Below are 15,689 nucleotides of genomic sequence, written 5' to 3'. Positions count from 1 at the left end.
AGCTGTGGAGGGCAGTGTCACTGGCCCTCATATGTGGGATCCGAACCGGGGCCCTCTGGCATCCCAAGCGAGTTCTTAACCATCGCGCCACTCGGTCGACCCTAAGACTATTTCTTTCATTCCTCCTGCTTGCTCTTTAGACTCCAGCCATTCAAGTTTTGCTACTCCCTAAAAAGAGGCAAGCCCATTTCTTACTTGTTTATCATCAGTCTTCTCTACTAGAATAAAAACTCCACGCGCCCCTATGTTCACTGCAGCGTTTACAATATCCAAGCTATGGAAGCAACCTATGTGTCTATCGATAGATGAATGGATAAAAAAGATATGTGTGTGTGTGTGTAGCAGAATATCACTCAGCAATGAAAAAGAATGAAATCATGCAATAACAAGGATGAACCTAGAGCGTATTATACTAAGTGAAGTAAATCAGACAGAGAAAGACAAATATTGTATGATTTCACTTACATGTGGAATCTAAAAAACAAAAACAGACTCATAGAAACAGATCAAACTGATGGTTGCCACAGGGGAAGGAGGTAGGGAGATGCGTAAAAAAAGTGAAGGGAAATACAGTCAATAATATTGTGTAAGCTTGGATGATAACATGATTACTAGAGAGTGGTGAGCACACTGTAAGGTATATAAACATTTAATCACTATATTGTACACCTGAATCTAATAAAATATTGCATTCCAACCACTTAAATTTTTAAAAATTAAAAAATAAAAAGACTGATAAACATGTAATTGTTCTTTACTTGAGGGGGGGAGAAAAATAAAAACTCCATGAGCAGAGTTTTGAATGTTTTTGTGATTATTACCATCTGATGTGCTTTCCACTTTCTTGTCAGTGAGAAAAGTAGATGGGATCATTCAAAACTAACAGATTTTTCAGTTCCAAAGCAAATGTTCATGTTTTCAGGAATAAAAATATTGTAAAGTGGGTCAAATATATGGTGATGGAAGAAGAACTGATTCTGGGTGGTGAACACACAATGTGATATACAGAAGATGTATTAGGGAATTGTACACTTAAAACCTATATAATTTTACTAACCATTGTCACCCCAATAAACTTTAAAAAGAACTTTAAAAGAACCATTAAAATTGCTATATTTTCAAAAATTAGGGGGAAAAAAAAGATATTGTAAAGCAAACAAAAAAAACTCCCTGAGGACAGGGACCTTCTTTGTTTTCTTCAGAATAGTGCCTGGCATATAGTAGCTATTCAGTAGTAACTATCTGTTCAATGAATGAATACCGTAATGACAAAAGCACCAAGCTTGGCCATTCCTCTTACCATGCCAAGGACGAGTTCAAAGCCACCCCAAACTACTACCATCATATGCCTTCTCTGCCAGGTAACCAAATCACACCAAATGAGAATCCCCTTAACAGCTCATTTTTCCATATAAAGTGCCCTCAGACCCAAGGAAAACTAGAAAAGGTGGTCAAAATGGTACCAGACCAGAATATTTATCATAGTGTCCATTAAATTAAGATACTATTTCCCTTATTTGTAATCAGTTTAAGATATCTGAACAGCTGCTGGATGGGCTGTTATACCTTCTGTTAACACCACTCCCTCCCACCACAGCTGACTCTTCTGGTAAGAAGGAAGTCTGTCCTGTTCCTCATTCTGTAGTTGGCTGTTTTCTATTGATAATTAGATAAACTCACAGCACGGGCTGTGGATAAACTGTATAACCAAACTAGTCAATCAAAAAAATTCAAACTTGGGCCGGCCGAGTGGCGCGATGGTTAAGAACTCGCTTGGGATGCCAGAGGGCCCCGGTTCGGATCCCACATATGAGGGCCAGTGACACTGCCCTCCACAGCTAAGATGCTGAACAACAGCTCAACCTGGAGCTGGGCTGCCTATGAGTCGCCGGCGACGGTGTGGGCTGCAGTCCCTGTGGCAGTGGATTGCCATGGGCCACCGTGTGTGGCCAGCAGCCAGCGTGAGCGGCCAGCAGCCGCAGTGAGCGGCCGTCCAGAAGCCGGCGACTGATCTGCCTCGCCAGAGAAGAGCGCAATGATGGTGCCAACTTGGGCCAGTGAAGCGACATCCTCCACAACTAGACTGAAGAACAAAACGACAGCAACTTGTCTGTTTCCCCTTTCCCCAATTCCCCAGCACTGTTCCCATCCCCCCAATTCCCCAATAAAAATCTTTAAAAAAAAATAAAATAAAATAAAAATTCAAACTTAAAAGATGAAAAGCAAAAGGAATAGGATGGGGGGAATGGTCCACAAGTGAAAGTATGTGTGTAATATGGTTAGTTCATCTCCTTAAAGCTTAAGAAAGAGGTTAGGAAATATATCTTCATCTAAGGAAGAAGTATCACTTAGAATAGAAGAGAAGAAGGAAGTTGGAAGGAGTATCTTAGGGGGAGACAGGAAATAAGACCACAAAGAAAAGTTATGGAGTAAGATAAAGATATCAAGATTGGTGGAGAAGAAAATCATCAATAGAGACATACCCACATTTCCCTAGAACTTACATTAATATATACTATGTAACAATAATCTCTATCCCATGAGGAAAGGAGAATGAAAGAAGAGGCTTCTATTTACATACCTTACAAATGTGCTGCAAGACCCACGGCCTGTGTGACAGAAGTTCCACAAAGTGCCTTGAACTTCTCAGATGAAAGGCACTACAAAAATATTAAAAATACCAGGAATTATGTCTATTCATTTTACAAGTAAGAAAACAAAAAACAAGATGTGAATGTGTTTGCTCACAGTTCCCATGAAGTAATTTAAAATCCAAGAGAGGAGAAAAAAGATTTCATTTTTAATTGACATACCATAAAAATTTATCACATTTATACAAGTCTTGACCTCATTCACTTAACAAAATGTACACAACCTTATTTTCTAAATATTATAAATATAGCCCTTTTAAAAGCAAAAATCAAAAGCAGATGAAGTCTATATAAATTAATTCCCCAACATTTTATTATAAAAATGGTCAAACACACAGCAAAGTTAAAAGAATTTTACAGTGAACACCTGTATACCTAGCACTCAGACCATGAACACTTTAATGGCTTGCTTTATTAAGCTATATTTCCTTTCAATACAGGCATTACAGAGAAATTACAGGCTGAAAGGCAACTGTCAAAAAATCAACTGCTTCAAAAAAACAGGTCAAGAAAATATTAGGAAATCCTTCTGATATTTTTGTCAGAAATGATCAGTATTAGCTTATTAAAGTCAAATCCACCCCTACTTTTAGTGAGCAATTCTAGTTGCTGGTTTTCATAAAATCATATCATTCTCCTGTTAAACAAACAAACTTCTCATCTCAGAACAAACCTAAAAATCTTCCCATGTCCTAAAGGCCCTACATAATCTGGTCCCCGCGCCCACCTCTCATTTTATCTCTTGCTTTTCCCTTTACTCCAAACCTATTTCACTATGTTCTCCTCTTACCCTTCACTTGGATATTAAGATACTATCATAAGTATGCTTAAACATGTTTATTCTACTCATCCTCTTAAGAAAAAATCAAGCTCAATTTGGTACAAACTGCAAACTAGCTGTAATTTAACAGAGTGTACCTGATATTTTGATGATTATTAGTTATATAAAGACGTATTCAGAATCATCTAAGCACCAATAAACTCAGACCAACACCCAGAACCAGCAGCTTCAATGCCTATCTGATTTTCAGTCATATGACTACCATAATTATGAGTATACAAGGCCTTCACTTATTACTACAGCACCACAGATTAAAAATGAGTCATTTAAAATAGAAACACTTGAAATAGGAATTTTACAGTAATTACTAACTTTAAACTGTCTTGGAAATTTTAATTTATTAATCTCACAAGTACTTAACAGTGATCATGTCCCCAAAGAGCAGAATATAGTAAGACACATCAAAACAAGTTTAAAATTTAGTTACATTAATGTGTAGGTACAAACTGAGTTCCACTGGCTGGGTGCAAAAAGGGATAAACTAAGTGGTAAGGGGAAAAGGAAATACTTACAGGCCTTTTAAAACTACAAATATATATGATTAAAATCCAGTGATTATGTACCATTTATCATTATCACTAATAGCCATAATGCAATTAAACTCAAGGTGCTGTCTATAGAAGCCCAGCAAGTCCAAATTAGCTCTCTTAAAAGTTGAAAATCAGTCTTTCTTCTGACAGTTAACATAAACTTCACAGCTCTAGAACAATCAACAAGATCCAAAGTAGCAACCCACTTCCTCCTGTCATTGCTTGGACTCCACCCCATGGACAGGAAACAACCTAAGATCTACCTCTTTCCACTCTCCTAATAACTTACACCCCCACTCATGACCAGGATAAACTTTTAAAAGGAGTTAACTGACAAAAAAAGGAATCAGGACTATAAAAATAACTCCAACAAAACCACTATCATACACACAAGGAACTATACTTGATATATGTAGTTTTCTTCCCATCCTGCCTCAAGTCAATAGTCAAGAGCCCACAGTCACCTGATAACATCTTAGCCTGACTTAATTATGTTGGATTTGGTGCAGGGGAGTCTGGGCCTCCCTGTGGAAGAAGCTGGTCCCTCAAGAAGACCCAAACGCCTAAAACCAGGATTAGTCAGGCAGGGATTCTGTATATTCATTTATCTATTTCAATGAACTGCTACAGGACCATCCAGTTAAAGAGAGGAGATTGCTTTGGCTAAAGAACTGAAATTTGTTTGGAAAATGAATTTTTCAGATTCTCCCAATATACATGAAATCAGCAATGTATAAAAGAACACACTGGAATAAGTTTTAAGTCCTGAATTTCAGCTGACACTAATCAAGATGTATGGAGTACATGGAGAATACCTTACAGAGAAAATAGTTGTGGCCTGCACCTGACCAGACATTTGACCTTGGGAAATTTACTTAAGCTTCTGGGACTCAGTTTCCTTATCTGCCAATAGGGTTGGACTATAAATCCTGAAGATTCCATTCAGGTCTAAAATTCTGGATCTATGAAAAATATCCTACTCTCTTCTTCCTTCCAATACAGTTTTATAAGAACAGAGGCTGTAAGTCTAGGACTAGACTTTGACTCAAAGCAAGTTGCAGATGACATATTTTATGTCCCCCAGAGGATCAGTGGGTGCTGTACCCAAGTAGATAGAACTATTCTCAAGACAATTTATCAAACAAATCCTTCAATAATCCTTTACGATTAAGTTTTGTATATTCAGTCCAAACAATGCCACTTGTGTCAAATATTCAAAACAATATCTCTACCAATTTTAGCTATGTCTAAAGTGACAACCATACAATGGTATGTGACACTAAGTGGTTGAAAAATTCTCACCACATACAACATTAAATAATTTTTTAAAGTATTTTCCCCCTTCAGATCTGGCAGGGAGGAACATAATCTAATTACACACCTGCAAGAAACATTTACTTCTGAAGATTTTCAAACACCAAAAGAATAAGTCACAAACAGTGGTTAAAATTTTAAATCAGGACCATTAAAAAACACAAGTGGAACCAACTCTGAGGTTAAAACGATGCCAATTTTCCACCATAAACTAATAAACACGATTTTGCCCAAATCAATTTGAGTGCAAGTAGTGCTATTTAATGAAGATGACTTGTAACTGGTTCTAATTGGTAATAAGAACATCTGGTTTAGGTGATTCCTAGTCAAGGTAGTAACTTAGACTAGGCAACACTGCAAATTAATATTATTTTGATGCAACAGTTTAAATTTAAATCATAAAATTTTTTTAAATGGACATTTTCCTTCTTTGCAACACCTAAGAATCCTAACCCTTAAGATTTCAATACTATCTTTTACTTACACGATCTCTAAGAATACATTGAAAAAGAAAAATCTACCTAATATAACTGGACTTCACCCAAGTATAAAACGGTGATTCATGTTTCACATTACATGTAAAAGCCAAAATGGAGTTGTAAAGAGTTTCTTTCCCATTTCAACTCGGATAGCCACACGCGTTTCGCAGTGGCTGGCTGCACGGAGCGGTTCTGGGGCCCGGCTCAGAGCCCCCGCCCTGCCCGGCACCGCGGAGAGAGGAAGCGCCGGGGACCGCCGGCGGGAGGCTTGGGCTCCACCAGGCCTGGCCGGGCGGGGGAAGGGGCGCGGGAGGCCGCGGGGCGCGCTTCCGGGGACTGCGCGGGCGGGGCCGCCGCTTCGCGGAGCGGGGTCCGGGCCCGGAGTCAGGGTCAGGGTCCAGGGGCCGCCAGACGAGAGCAGCAGGTGGGGCGCGGCCGCGGTGGGGCGGCGGGAGGGCGGCCGGAAGAATGCCGGGCGGGCGGGCCCGGGGGGCCGCGACGCCAGGAGGAAACCCTCTCACCTCAGGCGACGACTCCGAGTCCGACCTCTCTGCGCCGAGGACGTTTGTCCGCGAGTCGCAAGCTTCGAGACTAACGCGGGTGGCTGAGGAGGAGGCGGCAGACTAACGAGAGAACCGACGGAGGACGGCGGGCGGCGGGAGGGGAGCGCGAGCGAGGGCGGGTGGCGGCGGGAGGGCGGGGAGCGACGTGCGCGCCCCCGGTTGCTCAGCGGGCTCGAGCTGGCCTCAGTCGCGGCCCCGCGCCCGCGCGCGCACTCACAGCTCAGCCACGATTGCTCAGGAGCGCGTCCACGCCCTAAAAGCAAGGCGCTTGACCAATAATTGCAACCGCGTGAGGCATCACGGGAACTCCGGGGCTATAAAAGACCTGGTTGCTATTTTGTACTTCTCGAGTCACTCATCCTTTAAGTAAGCAGGGTGGGGCTAGTTGCGCGTGCGCGGTTCTAATACTCCTCCCAAACTGCCAACTCTGCGCGCAGGCGAGATAGGCTCGCCTTGCCTGGGTTTACGCGTGCGCCCTAACGGGCTTGATCCCGGAAGACCAGACGCCTGCGCTGTGGAAACTACGGTGACAGTCCTCCGGGTGGGGCGCGAGCCAATCATGGCGGATTCTTGGGCTGCGCAGTCCTTGCAAGCTCTGCCGGCCACGGTGCTAGGCGTCCTGGGCGCCCTGGGCAGCGAGTTCCTGCGGGAGTGGGAGGCGCAGGACATGCGCGTGACCCTCTTCAAGCTGCTGCTGCTGTGGTTGGTGTTAAGTCTCCTGGGCATCCAGCTGGCGTGGGGGTTCTACGGGAGCACGGTGACCGGGTTGTATCACCGCCCAGGTGAGGCTCCCCACCAACCTCCGTGGACTGGCCGCCCTCACCCCTCAGGACTGTACCCAGGACCCCCTTATACTACCACTGGTCCCCTAAGAACCTATCGCAACTTAACGCTATACTCTAACTCATGCCAACATACCGTTTCACGCCAGAAACCCCACCAGTTCACCCACCACATACTTCTTACTTTGAACCCTCATCAGACAATACTACTAGCCCCTTAGGTCCCCTACCAGACTCTCCAAATAACCGGTAACCTCTAACCTGAACTGGGCTGATGGCTGCTCAGATCCCCAAGCCAGCCTGCTGCAACTCTGGATATGTTCCTGCCCCCAGGTCTGGGCGGCCAGAACGGATCCACACCTGATGGCTCCACGCATTTCACTTCATGGTGAGTAAATCTGTTGCCATCTCAAACCCGTGCCTGGCAGAAAAAGGACATTCCTGTGCTGGGGACAGGGAAGGGGAGTTCTCAGGGTAGGAGTCCACCAGCTTAGTGGCCTTTGCAGTAGGCTCACAAATAGAGCTCAGTCTTCAAGTGACAGTGATGTCTGAACAGTCCATCAGGATGCTGTTCAGCAATCTGTGGGGTGGGCGGTGGTATTGTCACAATTTCAGAGATGAAATGTCAAGTCCCTTGGATTCCACTCCACTGCAAGCCCCTCAGTTGGAAAGGTGGCAGCCTCTGTCCTTAGTGTACTGACTGGCCTCATCAGGGTCAGCCTGTTCATCTGTAAAACATGAACTCATTAATCAGGGCATTTATCCAGCTGCTCTCTGAGCTCCTACCACATGGCAGGAGCCACGCTAGGTCCATAGAACAAGGCCTTACTCACCGGGGGAGCCAGATATTTGAAAGGGGAGGGCAGCAGTGCAGGGGTGAGGACAGTCAGAAATTTCTCCCAAGAAACACCTAAGCAAAGGGCAAAGGCTAGTGGTGGTAAAGTGTACAAGTCAAAGAGAATTGCTAGAAAAAGACCCAGAGGCAATAACAAGGGTCACATATTGGAAAAACAGATAAGGATGTGATGCTGAAGCTCAAATATGAAGGTATGGAGGGACCTGCATAGCCCTAGACTTTTGGGAGCTATTAAAGGACTCAGCCACAATTAGGCCATGACCTAATCTAATTTGTCTTTTTATCTGCCTACCTCATGGCAAGCACATAAAGGGGTCCAACAGAGAGAGCAAGAGGCCAGTTAAGAGGCTTGCCACTGCCCAAGTTTTTTTCTTGGGCAAATGGGAAAGGATGGGAACCATCCCCATCATATGGTGGGGAACCAGGAGGAAGGACAGGTCTACCTGGGGAAAGGTGGTGGGCCCAGTGTGGGCTGTGGGAGCTCAGCAGAGAGGTTTAGATTGTAATGTGGCCTTACTGAGTGAGCCCAGCTCAGCCCCTATGAAGGGGCTAGAGAAAGCCAATCTCAGGGACTTTTGTGCTGCTTGTGGAGTAACCCCTCTCTTCTCTCCATCACTTTTAGGGAAACAGCAGCAAACGAACCTCTCAAAACCCACAGAGAATAAGGGAAGGCAGCAGAGGGGTCTCCGGGGACATCACCGGGTCTGCTGGCTCCCACACTGGGTTCTGCTGCCCAGACCCCAGGGATGACTGCAGGGGGGTCAGGGCTGGGGGTCAGGGAGTACCCCAGTACTTGCCCAGTTGGGCCTCCACTGCCCTTGGCCTTTGCTCCAGCAGCCCCAGGCACTGGGCCAGTAAAGAGTCAGCCTCCACCCTGATATGGGTGCCTGAGGAGAGAAAGCATGTTCCTCCTTTCAGGGGTCAGTTTAGAAGCCTCTGGGTTGGGAAGGCCGGCGATCCAATTTGTGTCTTGGCTTTTTCCTGTCCCTTTTCCCATCCCCCTGGGATGTGACCCCATAGAGATTTGTCCAAGAGGAAGCCTGAGGTTGACCAGCTCTGGGATTCGTAAGGGAAGTCTGTTTTCCCCTAAACCCTAGGTTTCCTGAATTTGGTTTTGTTGGCAGGGAGCTGGGAATCTTGGTCTGAACACAGCCTTATACTTTATGGTCACTTAGCTGGACATCCAAGTATAAGGCAGGGGGCAGCTGGCACCATAGATGTGGAGGTACCAAACACCCACCTCCCCGGTGCATCCAGAGCTCCCCAGGGCTGAGCCTGGCTATGGAAGTTTCTTTTCCCAAGCATCATCCTCATGTTCCTCTCAGTCCTTCTTGGAGGGAAGCCGGGTACCTGAAAGAGGCTGAGCCCCAGGGGTGACCTCCCACCCACACCACATAAGGGCTCACAGGGTTGTGGGTCTGGACCCTGCCCGCTAGTGCGGAGGTTAGTGCGGAGCGGCCCCACCCTGTCCTGGAGCCTCATCCTAAGAGCCCATGGGCTCAGCTCCTCCCCACTAGCACCATCTCAGCCCCAAAAACCCCTTGAGGTAAAAGCCACCGGCTTGGCAGGCATGCCACTTCCACAGTGGGCCAGGGGAGCCTCCAGAGGTGTGGAGTTCCTGTGAACTGCAAACGGCAGTTCCTGAGAGCAGTGTGGCCCTACACCTGCCTCCTTCCCTGATGGATGTACTTCTGCCTGCTCCTGCTGGGCCACCAGCTACCTGTGTCCCGCTGTCTGCTTCTGCTCTGTTAGATGTCACATTTCCATCTGACAGCCTTTGCAGCAAGGTGCACTGGAAGTAGGAATACCCTGAGCTCTTGCACAAGTACGTCGTCCAGAGTTATCTTCTGGTTGGCAGGACGATGGTTTTGCAGCCCCAGGCCTACCCACTGACACCACACACAGAATCAGGGTCTCACATTCTATCCCAGGCTCAACTGAGGATGTGGCTTATTAAACATGGAAGTGCATCAGTTGTGTGGTTATTCAGACAGGGAAAGAGTGTGTATGCACAGGGGAAACTGGAAGGAGAACACCCCAGGGGCTGTTGCCCCTTGGCACCAAGAATTTAATGACTTGCAGCAGAAGGGAGAAATGCCAGAACTAATGCTTCTCACAGCCCTCCAGCAGACAAGAGTGGGCAGTGGGAGCGTGGGCTGAAGAGGTGACACTAGTTACTGGAAGGAGCAGTGCTGTGTGCCCAACATGGGCACTACCTTCATTAGTTCTTATAGACCTGCCCCTCTCAAGGGGAACCCACTCAGCCTGTCTCAGAGGCCAGGAAGGCTGGCATTGGGCTGGCACCCCAGGAACCCTGTAGGCAAAGGACAATGAAGGTCGAGACTAGCAAGAAGAAAGCTCGTTTAATGTGTTTTAGGAGTCAGTGGAGTCTGGTAATGGGACACAGGGGCAAAGGTCAGCCCAGGATAAGGCACGTCCAAGGAGAAGGCCCAGCCTGCCCTACAACAGCCCTGGGGCTCAGAACAGATGGTGAGCCTGGCATGGTTTGCTACTGGGCAGCAGGCTGGGCCAACTTGGGAATGTGGAAGAGTGAGTCTGCGCCCCCTCGGCCATCCCTGTGTTCACACACAGGCACAGCAGCCCTACTGGGCCAACCCTCTGTGAGTCAGGAATCATTCCTGCCCAGGGAGAGGCAGCAGTCTGCATTCATGGAAAGTAAACTGGAGGAGGTGGCCAGTCCTGCCCAAGGGAAGAACCCTTCGCAGTGTGAGAAACTGGTGAGGTAGGAGAGGCAGGCTTTATCCTCCTAAAGATGAGCCCTTGCTGCACAGCCAGCACCTGGCAGAGTGGAAGGGACAGACGCCAGAACTGGTGCTTCTCACAGCCCTCCAGCAGGCAAGAGGGGTCAGTGGGAGCGTGGGCTGATATAGGACATTGGGCGAGCTGGTCAGTCACTGAGAATTGGGGTCTTGAAATTGAAGGATGAGGGGGTCTAGGTGGCGTGCCCCCCTTAACCAAACAAGCAGAGCCAGCCTGCACTCGAGCCATCTACCCTCTGCCTCGGCTTCCTGACTAACCCCTTAGAAAAGACCGTCCAGGGCAAGGCTCCTGGAGGGGAGGGCCTGGTCCGAAGCTGTCCTCACTTGAGAGTGTAGTAGTTTGTGGGCACAAAGGGCATCTTGCTAACCACAGCCATCTGCTGCTTCCGCCGCACCTCTACCAGCAGCCGGGTACCTGGCCGACTGTACTCAAAAGGCACATAACCCATTGCCACGTTCTTCTTCAGGCAGGGTGAAGGGCAGCCACTGGTCACAGTACCTATCCAGGCAGAGGCCATGTGTCAGCACTGCCCTGCCAGCCCAGTGCCCCCACCCTCCTGGGGAAAGGACAAGGGCCCTCCAACCTTCCTGATGCACCTACCAATCACAGTGCCCTCTGTACTCAGGATGGGGCTGTGTGCCCGCATAGGCGCCCCCTCACACATTAACCCCACACGCTTCCGCTGCACCTTGCCCTTCAGCTGGGGGATGATGACTGCGGCTCCAGGAAAGTCCATGGCAGCTCGGCGGCGCTTCCCTGGAGCATAATACACCAGACTTAAGCCACAGTCCATATGACCCCTGGCCACACGAGGTCATAGCTACAAGGACCCCAAGTGCCATCCATCCAGCATTGAGGCCCCATCACTTAGACCCCCACAGGCCCTATCCCTCCCTTGCCATGTAATCAGTCAGCCACCCACCCCCTGCCACCTGGTCTTGGAGGCCATGCTGCCCACGTGCTGAGTCCTCAGTGTCTAATGGGCTAAGCCACAGTGGCACCTTCAGGGAATGGAGGCCCTGGGAGGTTGTCACTTGCTCCAGGCCACAGAACCTTGGGAGCAGTCACTGGCTGGCTGGCCTCATTAAGAGCCACTCCAGCCTTCAGCATCCCATCCCTGAGTGCTAGCCCAGCTCACCTAGTGTCCAGCTGAGGCTGCCTTCCACAGGTGTGGTGTGTTCATCAATGTCATTCCCATACAAGCAGAGGCCTGCCTCCAGGCGCAGGCTGTCCCGGGCCGCCAGCCCTGCCAGCTTCACTTCGGGGTTTTCCAGCAGAGCTGTTGCCAGGTGGACTGCCTCAGCTGCTGGCACTGAGATCTGAATAGGACACCAGAGAGCAGGTGGGTCGCTGGCCCCAAAGTCCTTTGCCCTATACTACTACCCTGCACCCACTTAACACACCTCCACACCATCCTCTCCTGTGTAGCCACAGCGGGTCACACGGCAGCCGGACACGCCAAACACCTCCATCACAGCACTGGTCATGAAGGACAGTTTCCTCAGGTCACCTGCCACGCCAGCCTGTAGCACCTGGGCCACAGTGGGGCCTGGGCCCAGAGAGCCAGTGACCAAGTGTCCAGGTCCCAGTGCCCCCTCCAAGCTGAACTGTAGCCCTTATTCGGGGATCAGAACAAGCCCTGAACAATCTTCTGCTGCAGGTGGAGAAGATGCTCTTGCCTAGGGAATGGCGTCTTGGGGCAGGTAGAGGGAGGGCATGACACCCAGCTTAGAATATGGCACACAAACTTCATACCACTTACACCTTCCTCCTGGTGTGGCCTCTGTGCTAAGCAGCTGAGGAAGCCAGGAAGGCAAAGGTCAGCACCAACCCCAGCCTGGCCACTCACCTTGCAGGGCTAGCAGGGCATTATCCACCACCTCCAGGCCCACATCACTGCCCATGTTCTGAAGCTCCCTGACCTTGTCCTGAAAGACAGAAACGCCATACCACTTCCTGAGCACCTGCCGTGGGCTGGGTGCGGCAGAGCTGGGCAGGGTAGGCTGGTTCCCATCACAAGGTTGTGTAACTACTAAGTGGTAGGGATGACCCAAGCCCAGCTCTGCCAGCTCTAACACCAGGCTCCAGCCCTCCACCGTCACCAGAAGATGCTCACTTAGGGGCTAGAGGGTCAGCTTCACTTCCCTACCCCCTCTACTTTCCCACCACTGAAACCTGACATGCACCAGGGAGGGCCCACTCTGGCCTGCTGTTCATTCACTCAAAGACCCACTGTCTGAGTCCGTTTTCTATGCCAGGTCTGTCCTGGACAACAAGGATGCTGTTCTGTGAATAAGGAAGGCGGTACCTAGAACACAGGTGCTCTACCTGCATGAGGGCCAAGTCCTTGTCCCAGCAGCCAGCATTGGACACCACATACAGGTGCCCCTCAGAGGTGTTGGTCACAATCAAGTCATCTAAGATGCCTCCGCCTTCATTGGTAAACAGCGACAGTGTCCCCTAGCATCAGAATGGAGCATCTTTGCCTCCAGGTTCAGGAGGCCAAGGTCAAGTGTCAGACACACAGCTGGGCCCACTCAGCCACCACACTTATGAACCCTCATGCACAGGGCTGGGAAGGTGCAAGGAGCAAGGCTGGGTCAGCCCAGGCCCCTGCCCAAGCACACAGTTTTTGATCCTCATGCACTGAGAACATTTGCACCCTTCCCCACTCAGTACTGAGAGTCCCATCTCACTCTTGATCCATGAGACCTAGGACTTGCTGCTTCATCCCACCCAGACCTAGAACAAGTCAGCCCATCCTCCAAACCCCAGGACAGAAGCTTCAAAGTCCATCTTGATCTCATATGCTCCACAGCAACAATGCCCCCAAATACTATGAGGCAGGCCTCAGCCTCCACACTGGATGGACAAAAAACCGGAAGTTGAGGTCACGTGAATCACCTGGGGATCTTGTTAAAATGCAGGTTCTGATTCCGCAGGTCAGGAGCAGGGCCTCAGTGTGTATTCCTAACAAGCTCATAGGTGATAAAGAGGCTGCCTTAGGAACTAGACTTCCAATTGTGAGGGGTTAGGCAGCACAGAGAGTCACAGAACAGGACATGAACCTGGGTTTCTGGCCTGTCAGGCTTATGTGGTGAGGATGGGACAGGCTCCTCCCTGCAGATGGTTGGGTGTCTGGACATATCTCAGGGACTCAGTTCCCCAAGAATGCAAGCTCTGAGAAGCTATGTTTGATCCATCACTGTGCCCCCAAGCCCGAAGTAGAGACTCCACCTGTTTGCTGGCTCATGACTAAGAACACCTATTGAGCAGAAATAAGAGAAGAGGGGCCCACCTGGTTTGGCCTTAGCTCTGCAATATCTCCAACCACTAGACTCTCCATCAGCTTCACCCGGTCACAACCGTATATCTTGGTCTGGGAAAGAGTTCAAAAGCCTCAGGACACTGCAATAGCTCCAATCTAGAAGGCCACCAGGCAAGGAGGCATCATTCCTGCCATCCACAACACACAGTCCAACTAAGCTGAACTGCCTAACCAGATTTTTGGGTCTGCGGGTGGCAAAGTCCCCACCTTCTGATTCCCCAACATCTGCCAATATGGGAAGGGGTACAATGGGGGTGGGGGGGGTGGTTTAGGGCATTTGGAAGGGCCCAGTACCTTCCTGAAATACCCACTTTTCCCAACCAATACCCAGTACAGTGGTTGAAAATGGGTGCCAGCCCTGGAAAACCCAGAACATTAAGGCACGCCCTTAAGTGGGAGCACACTGGAAAGATTAGAGAGGAGCCGATCAAGAGAACTTCTTAATTTCCTGGGGACCATGGCCTATGACACCCTTGAAACCTCCGACTCTTCTGACATGGCGACCCTTGGAATTTAGCTCCCAGCAAACAAAGCCACAGGTTGCACCACTGGGGCTGGGGAGGAAGCCCTGGTCCGGAGGCTGGCTTGCTCCCCTGGCTCACCTGTAGCATGTGGGACACGTCAAAGAGCGAGCAGTGCCTGCGTGTGTGTAGGTGTGAGTCAACGTGGCTGTCCCGGTATTGCACTGGCAGACTCCAGCCCGCGAACGCTACCATCTTCCCGCCATGGGCCAGGTGGAAGTCATAGAGTGGAGTCCTGCGGAGCACATCCTGCGGGCGGCTAGACTCAGTGCCACCAGGGTCCCAGCCCCCAGTCCCCTCCCTCCCCCACCCTCCAAGATTGGCATCATGCCCCAGCACCCTCTATCCCACCTGTGAGCCACTGAGCAGACGGCCTGGGACCGAGGGAAGAGGCTGCCCACGCAAGCCCAGGCGGGCCACCATGCTCACTGCTCGCTGCATTGTTGCCGGCGACCAGTACAGCCGACGCACAGAGGCCACCACTCTGTCAGGCACGCTGGGAGATGTAGTCCGGGCCCTGCTTAGTCAAGTCTTTCTCCCACAAAGGGGATCAGAAGAGGGGCGGGCAACCCCAAGGGCAGGCGGGGCTTTAGAGCACACAGTGCAGTGAGTCCTGGCTGCAGGGAAATAGCCCCAGGCACTAACAGCTGATGAAGGCAAACTGGGCGGTCTGAGCCCATTAAGCTGCACAGAATCACAGCTGGGGGCTTGACCTCCCACTGCTGACTGTCCTGCCTCCAGGGGCCAAAGTTCGCAAAGGGCTGAGAGGACTGAATTGCAATTCAGGACATCAGGAGAGTAAGGTCAAATGGGAGGAGGGGACAGGGTGGAGAGGACACAGGAGGGAGAGCCAGCCTGGCAGGGAGAGTACCAGGTAGCCTGGCCTCAGATGAGGGTCTCTGACTCTCCCACTGGGCGGACACAGGCAGCCAGCACAGTCATGTATTCCACAAATATTTATTGATCTTGCTGCACGCTAGGCCCGGTGCTAGGGACACAGCTGTGATCCAAGCATGGTCCCTGCCACTCCAGGGACCCCCCCC

The 15,689-nt window shown here is 49.7% G+C and overlaps 3 protein-coding genes across 5 annotated transcripts in view; 1 reads left to right on the top strand and 2 right to left on the bottom strand.

Moving 5' to 3' along the window:
* Positions 1–6,489, bottom strand: part of RHOA (ras homolog family member A) — a 59,950-nt gene extending 53,461 nt beyond the window's left edge. Inside the window, exons 1-2 of the mRNA XM_019631863.1 lie at positions 6,337–6,489; positions 2,582–2,660 (exon numbers count right to left, since the gene is read on the bottom strand). The gene's annotated coding sequence lies outside the window, so the exon portion shown is untranslated. The remainder of the gene's footprint in view (positions 1–2,581; positions 2,661–6,336) is intronic.
* Positions 6,490–6,911: 422 nt separating this feature from the next.
* TCTA (T cell leukemia translocation altered) lies at positions 6,912–9,986 on the top strand. The gene is made up of 3 exons (XM_019631897.1): positions 6,912–7,160; positions 7,494–7,548; positions 8,639–9,986. Exons 1-3 carry the CDS (start codon positions 6,938–6,940, stop codon positions 8,679–8,681), a joined length of 321 nt encoding a protein of 106 aa, XP_019487442.1. The 5' UTR covers positions 6,912–6,937; the 3' UTR covers positions 8,682–9,986.
* Positions 9,987–10,360: 374 nt separating this feature from the next.
* AMT (aminomethyltransferase) lies at positions 10,361–15,683 on the bottom strand. 3 transcript variants are annotated; one of them, XM_019631804.1, is made up of 9 exons: positions 14,998–15,683; positions 14,728–14,895; positions 14,096–14,176; positions 13,126–13,257; positions 12,647–12,725; positions 12,201–12,346; positions 11,936–12,116; positions 11,398–11,553; positions 10,361–11,295 (listed from the first exon to the last, which is right to left on the bottom strand). In XM_019631804.1, exons 1-9 carry the CDS (start codon positions 15,085–15,087, stop codon positions 11,117–11,119), a joined length of 1,212 nt encoding a protein of 403 aa, XP_019487349.1. In that variant the 5' UTR covers positions 15,088–15,683; the 3' UTR covers positions 10,361–11,116. The 3 variants fall into 3 exon arrangements, with proteins under 3 accessions (XP_019487349.1, XP_019487369.1, XP_019487359.1); XM_019631824.1 differs by having other exon boundaries at positions 14,728–14,881; positions 14,998–15,085; XM_019631814.1 differs by lacking the exon at positions 13,126–13,257.
* Between the last annotated feature and the right edge of the window lie 6 nt (positions 15,684–15,689).

The sequence above is a fragment of the Hipposideros armiger genome, unplaced genomic scaffold (assembly GCF_001890085.2).
Source record: "Hipposideros armiger isolate ML-2016 unplaced genomic scaffold, ASM189008v1 scaffold_18, whole genome shotgun sequence".
NCBI classification, from domain to species: domain Eukaryota; kingdom Metazoa; phylum Chordata; class Mammalia; order Chiroptera; family Hipposideridae; genus Hipposideros; species Hipposideros armiger.
The sequence above is the reverse complement of the archived record's forward strand: the minus strand, read 5'-3'. Positions and strand labels throughout refer to the sequence as shown.

What these genes read in the sequence shown, in the direction of transcription:
- TCTA (XM_019631897.1), top strand. Translation starts at nt 6,938, where the DNA reads ATGGCGGATTCTTGGGCTGCGCAGTCCTTGCAAGCTCTGCCGGCCACG. An exon ending in CGGGTTGTATCACCGCCCAG is followed by an intron (nt 7,161 to 7,493) that starts GTGAGGCTCCCC and finishes TCCTGCCCCCAG; the next exon opens with GTCTGGGCGGCCAGAACGGA. An exon ending in TCCACGCATTTCACTTCATG is followed by an intron (nt 7,549 to 8,638) that starts GTGAGTAAATCT and finishes CATCACTTTTAG; the next exon opens with GGAAACAGCAGCAAACGAAC.
- AMT (XM_019631804.1), bottom strand. Translation starts at nt 15,087, where the DNA reads ATGCAGCGAGCAGTGAGCATGGTGGCCCGCCTGGGCTTGCGTGGGCAG. An exon ending in ACGTGTCCCACATGCTACAG is followed by an intron (nt 14,177 to 14,727) that starts GTGAGCCAGGGG and finishes ACTCTTTCCCAG; the next exon opens with ACCAAGATATACGGTTGTGA. An exon ending in CAGCCTCAGCTGGACACTAG is followed by an intron (nt 11,554 to 11,935) that starts GTGAGCTGGGCT and finishes ATTATGCTCCAG; the next exon opens with GGAAGCGCCGCCGAGCTGCC.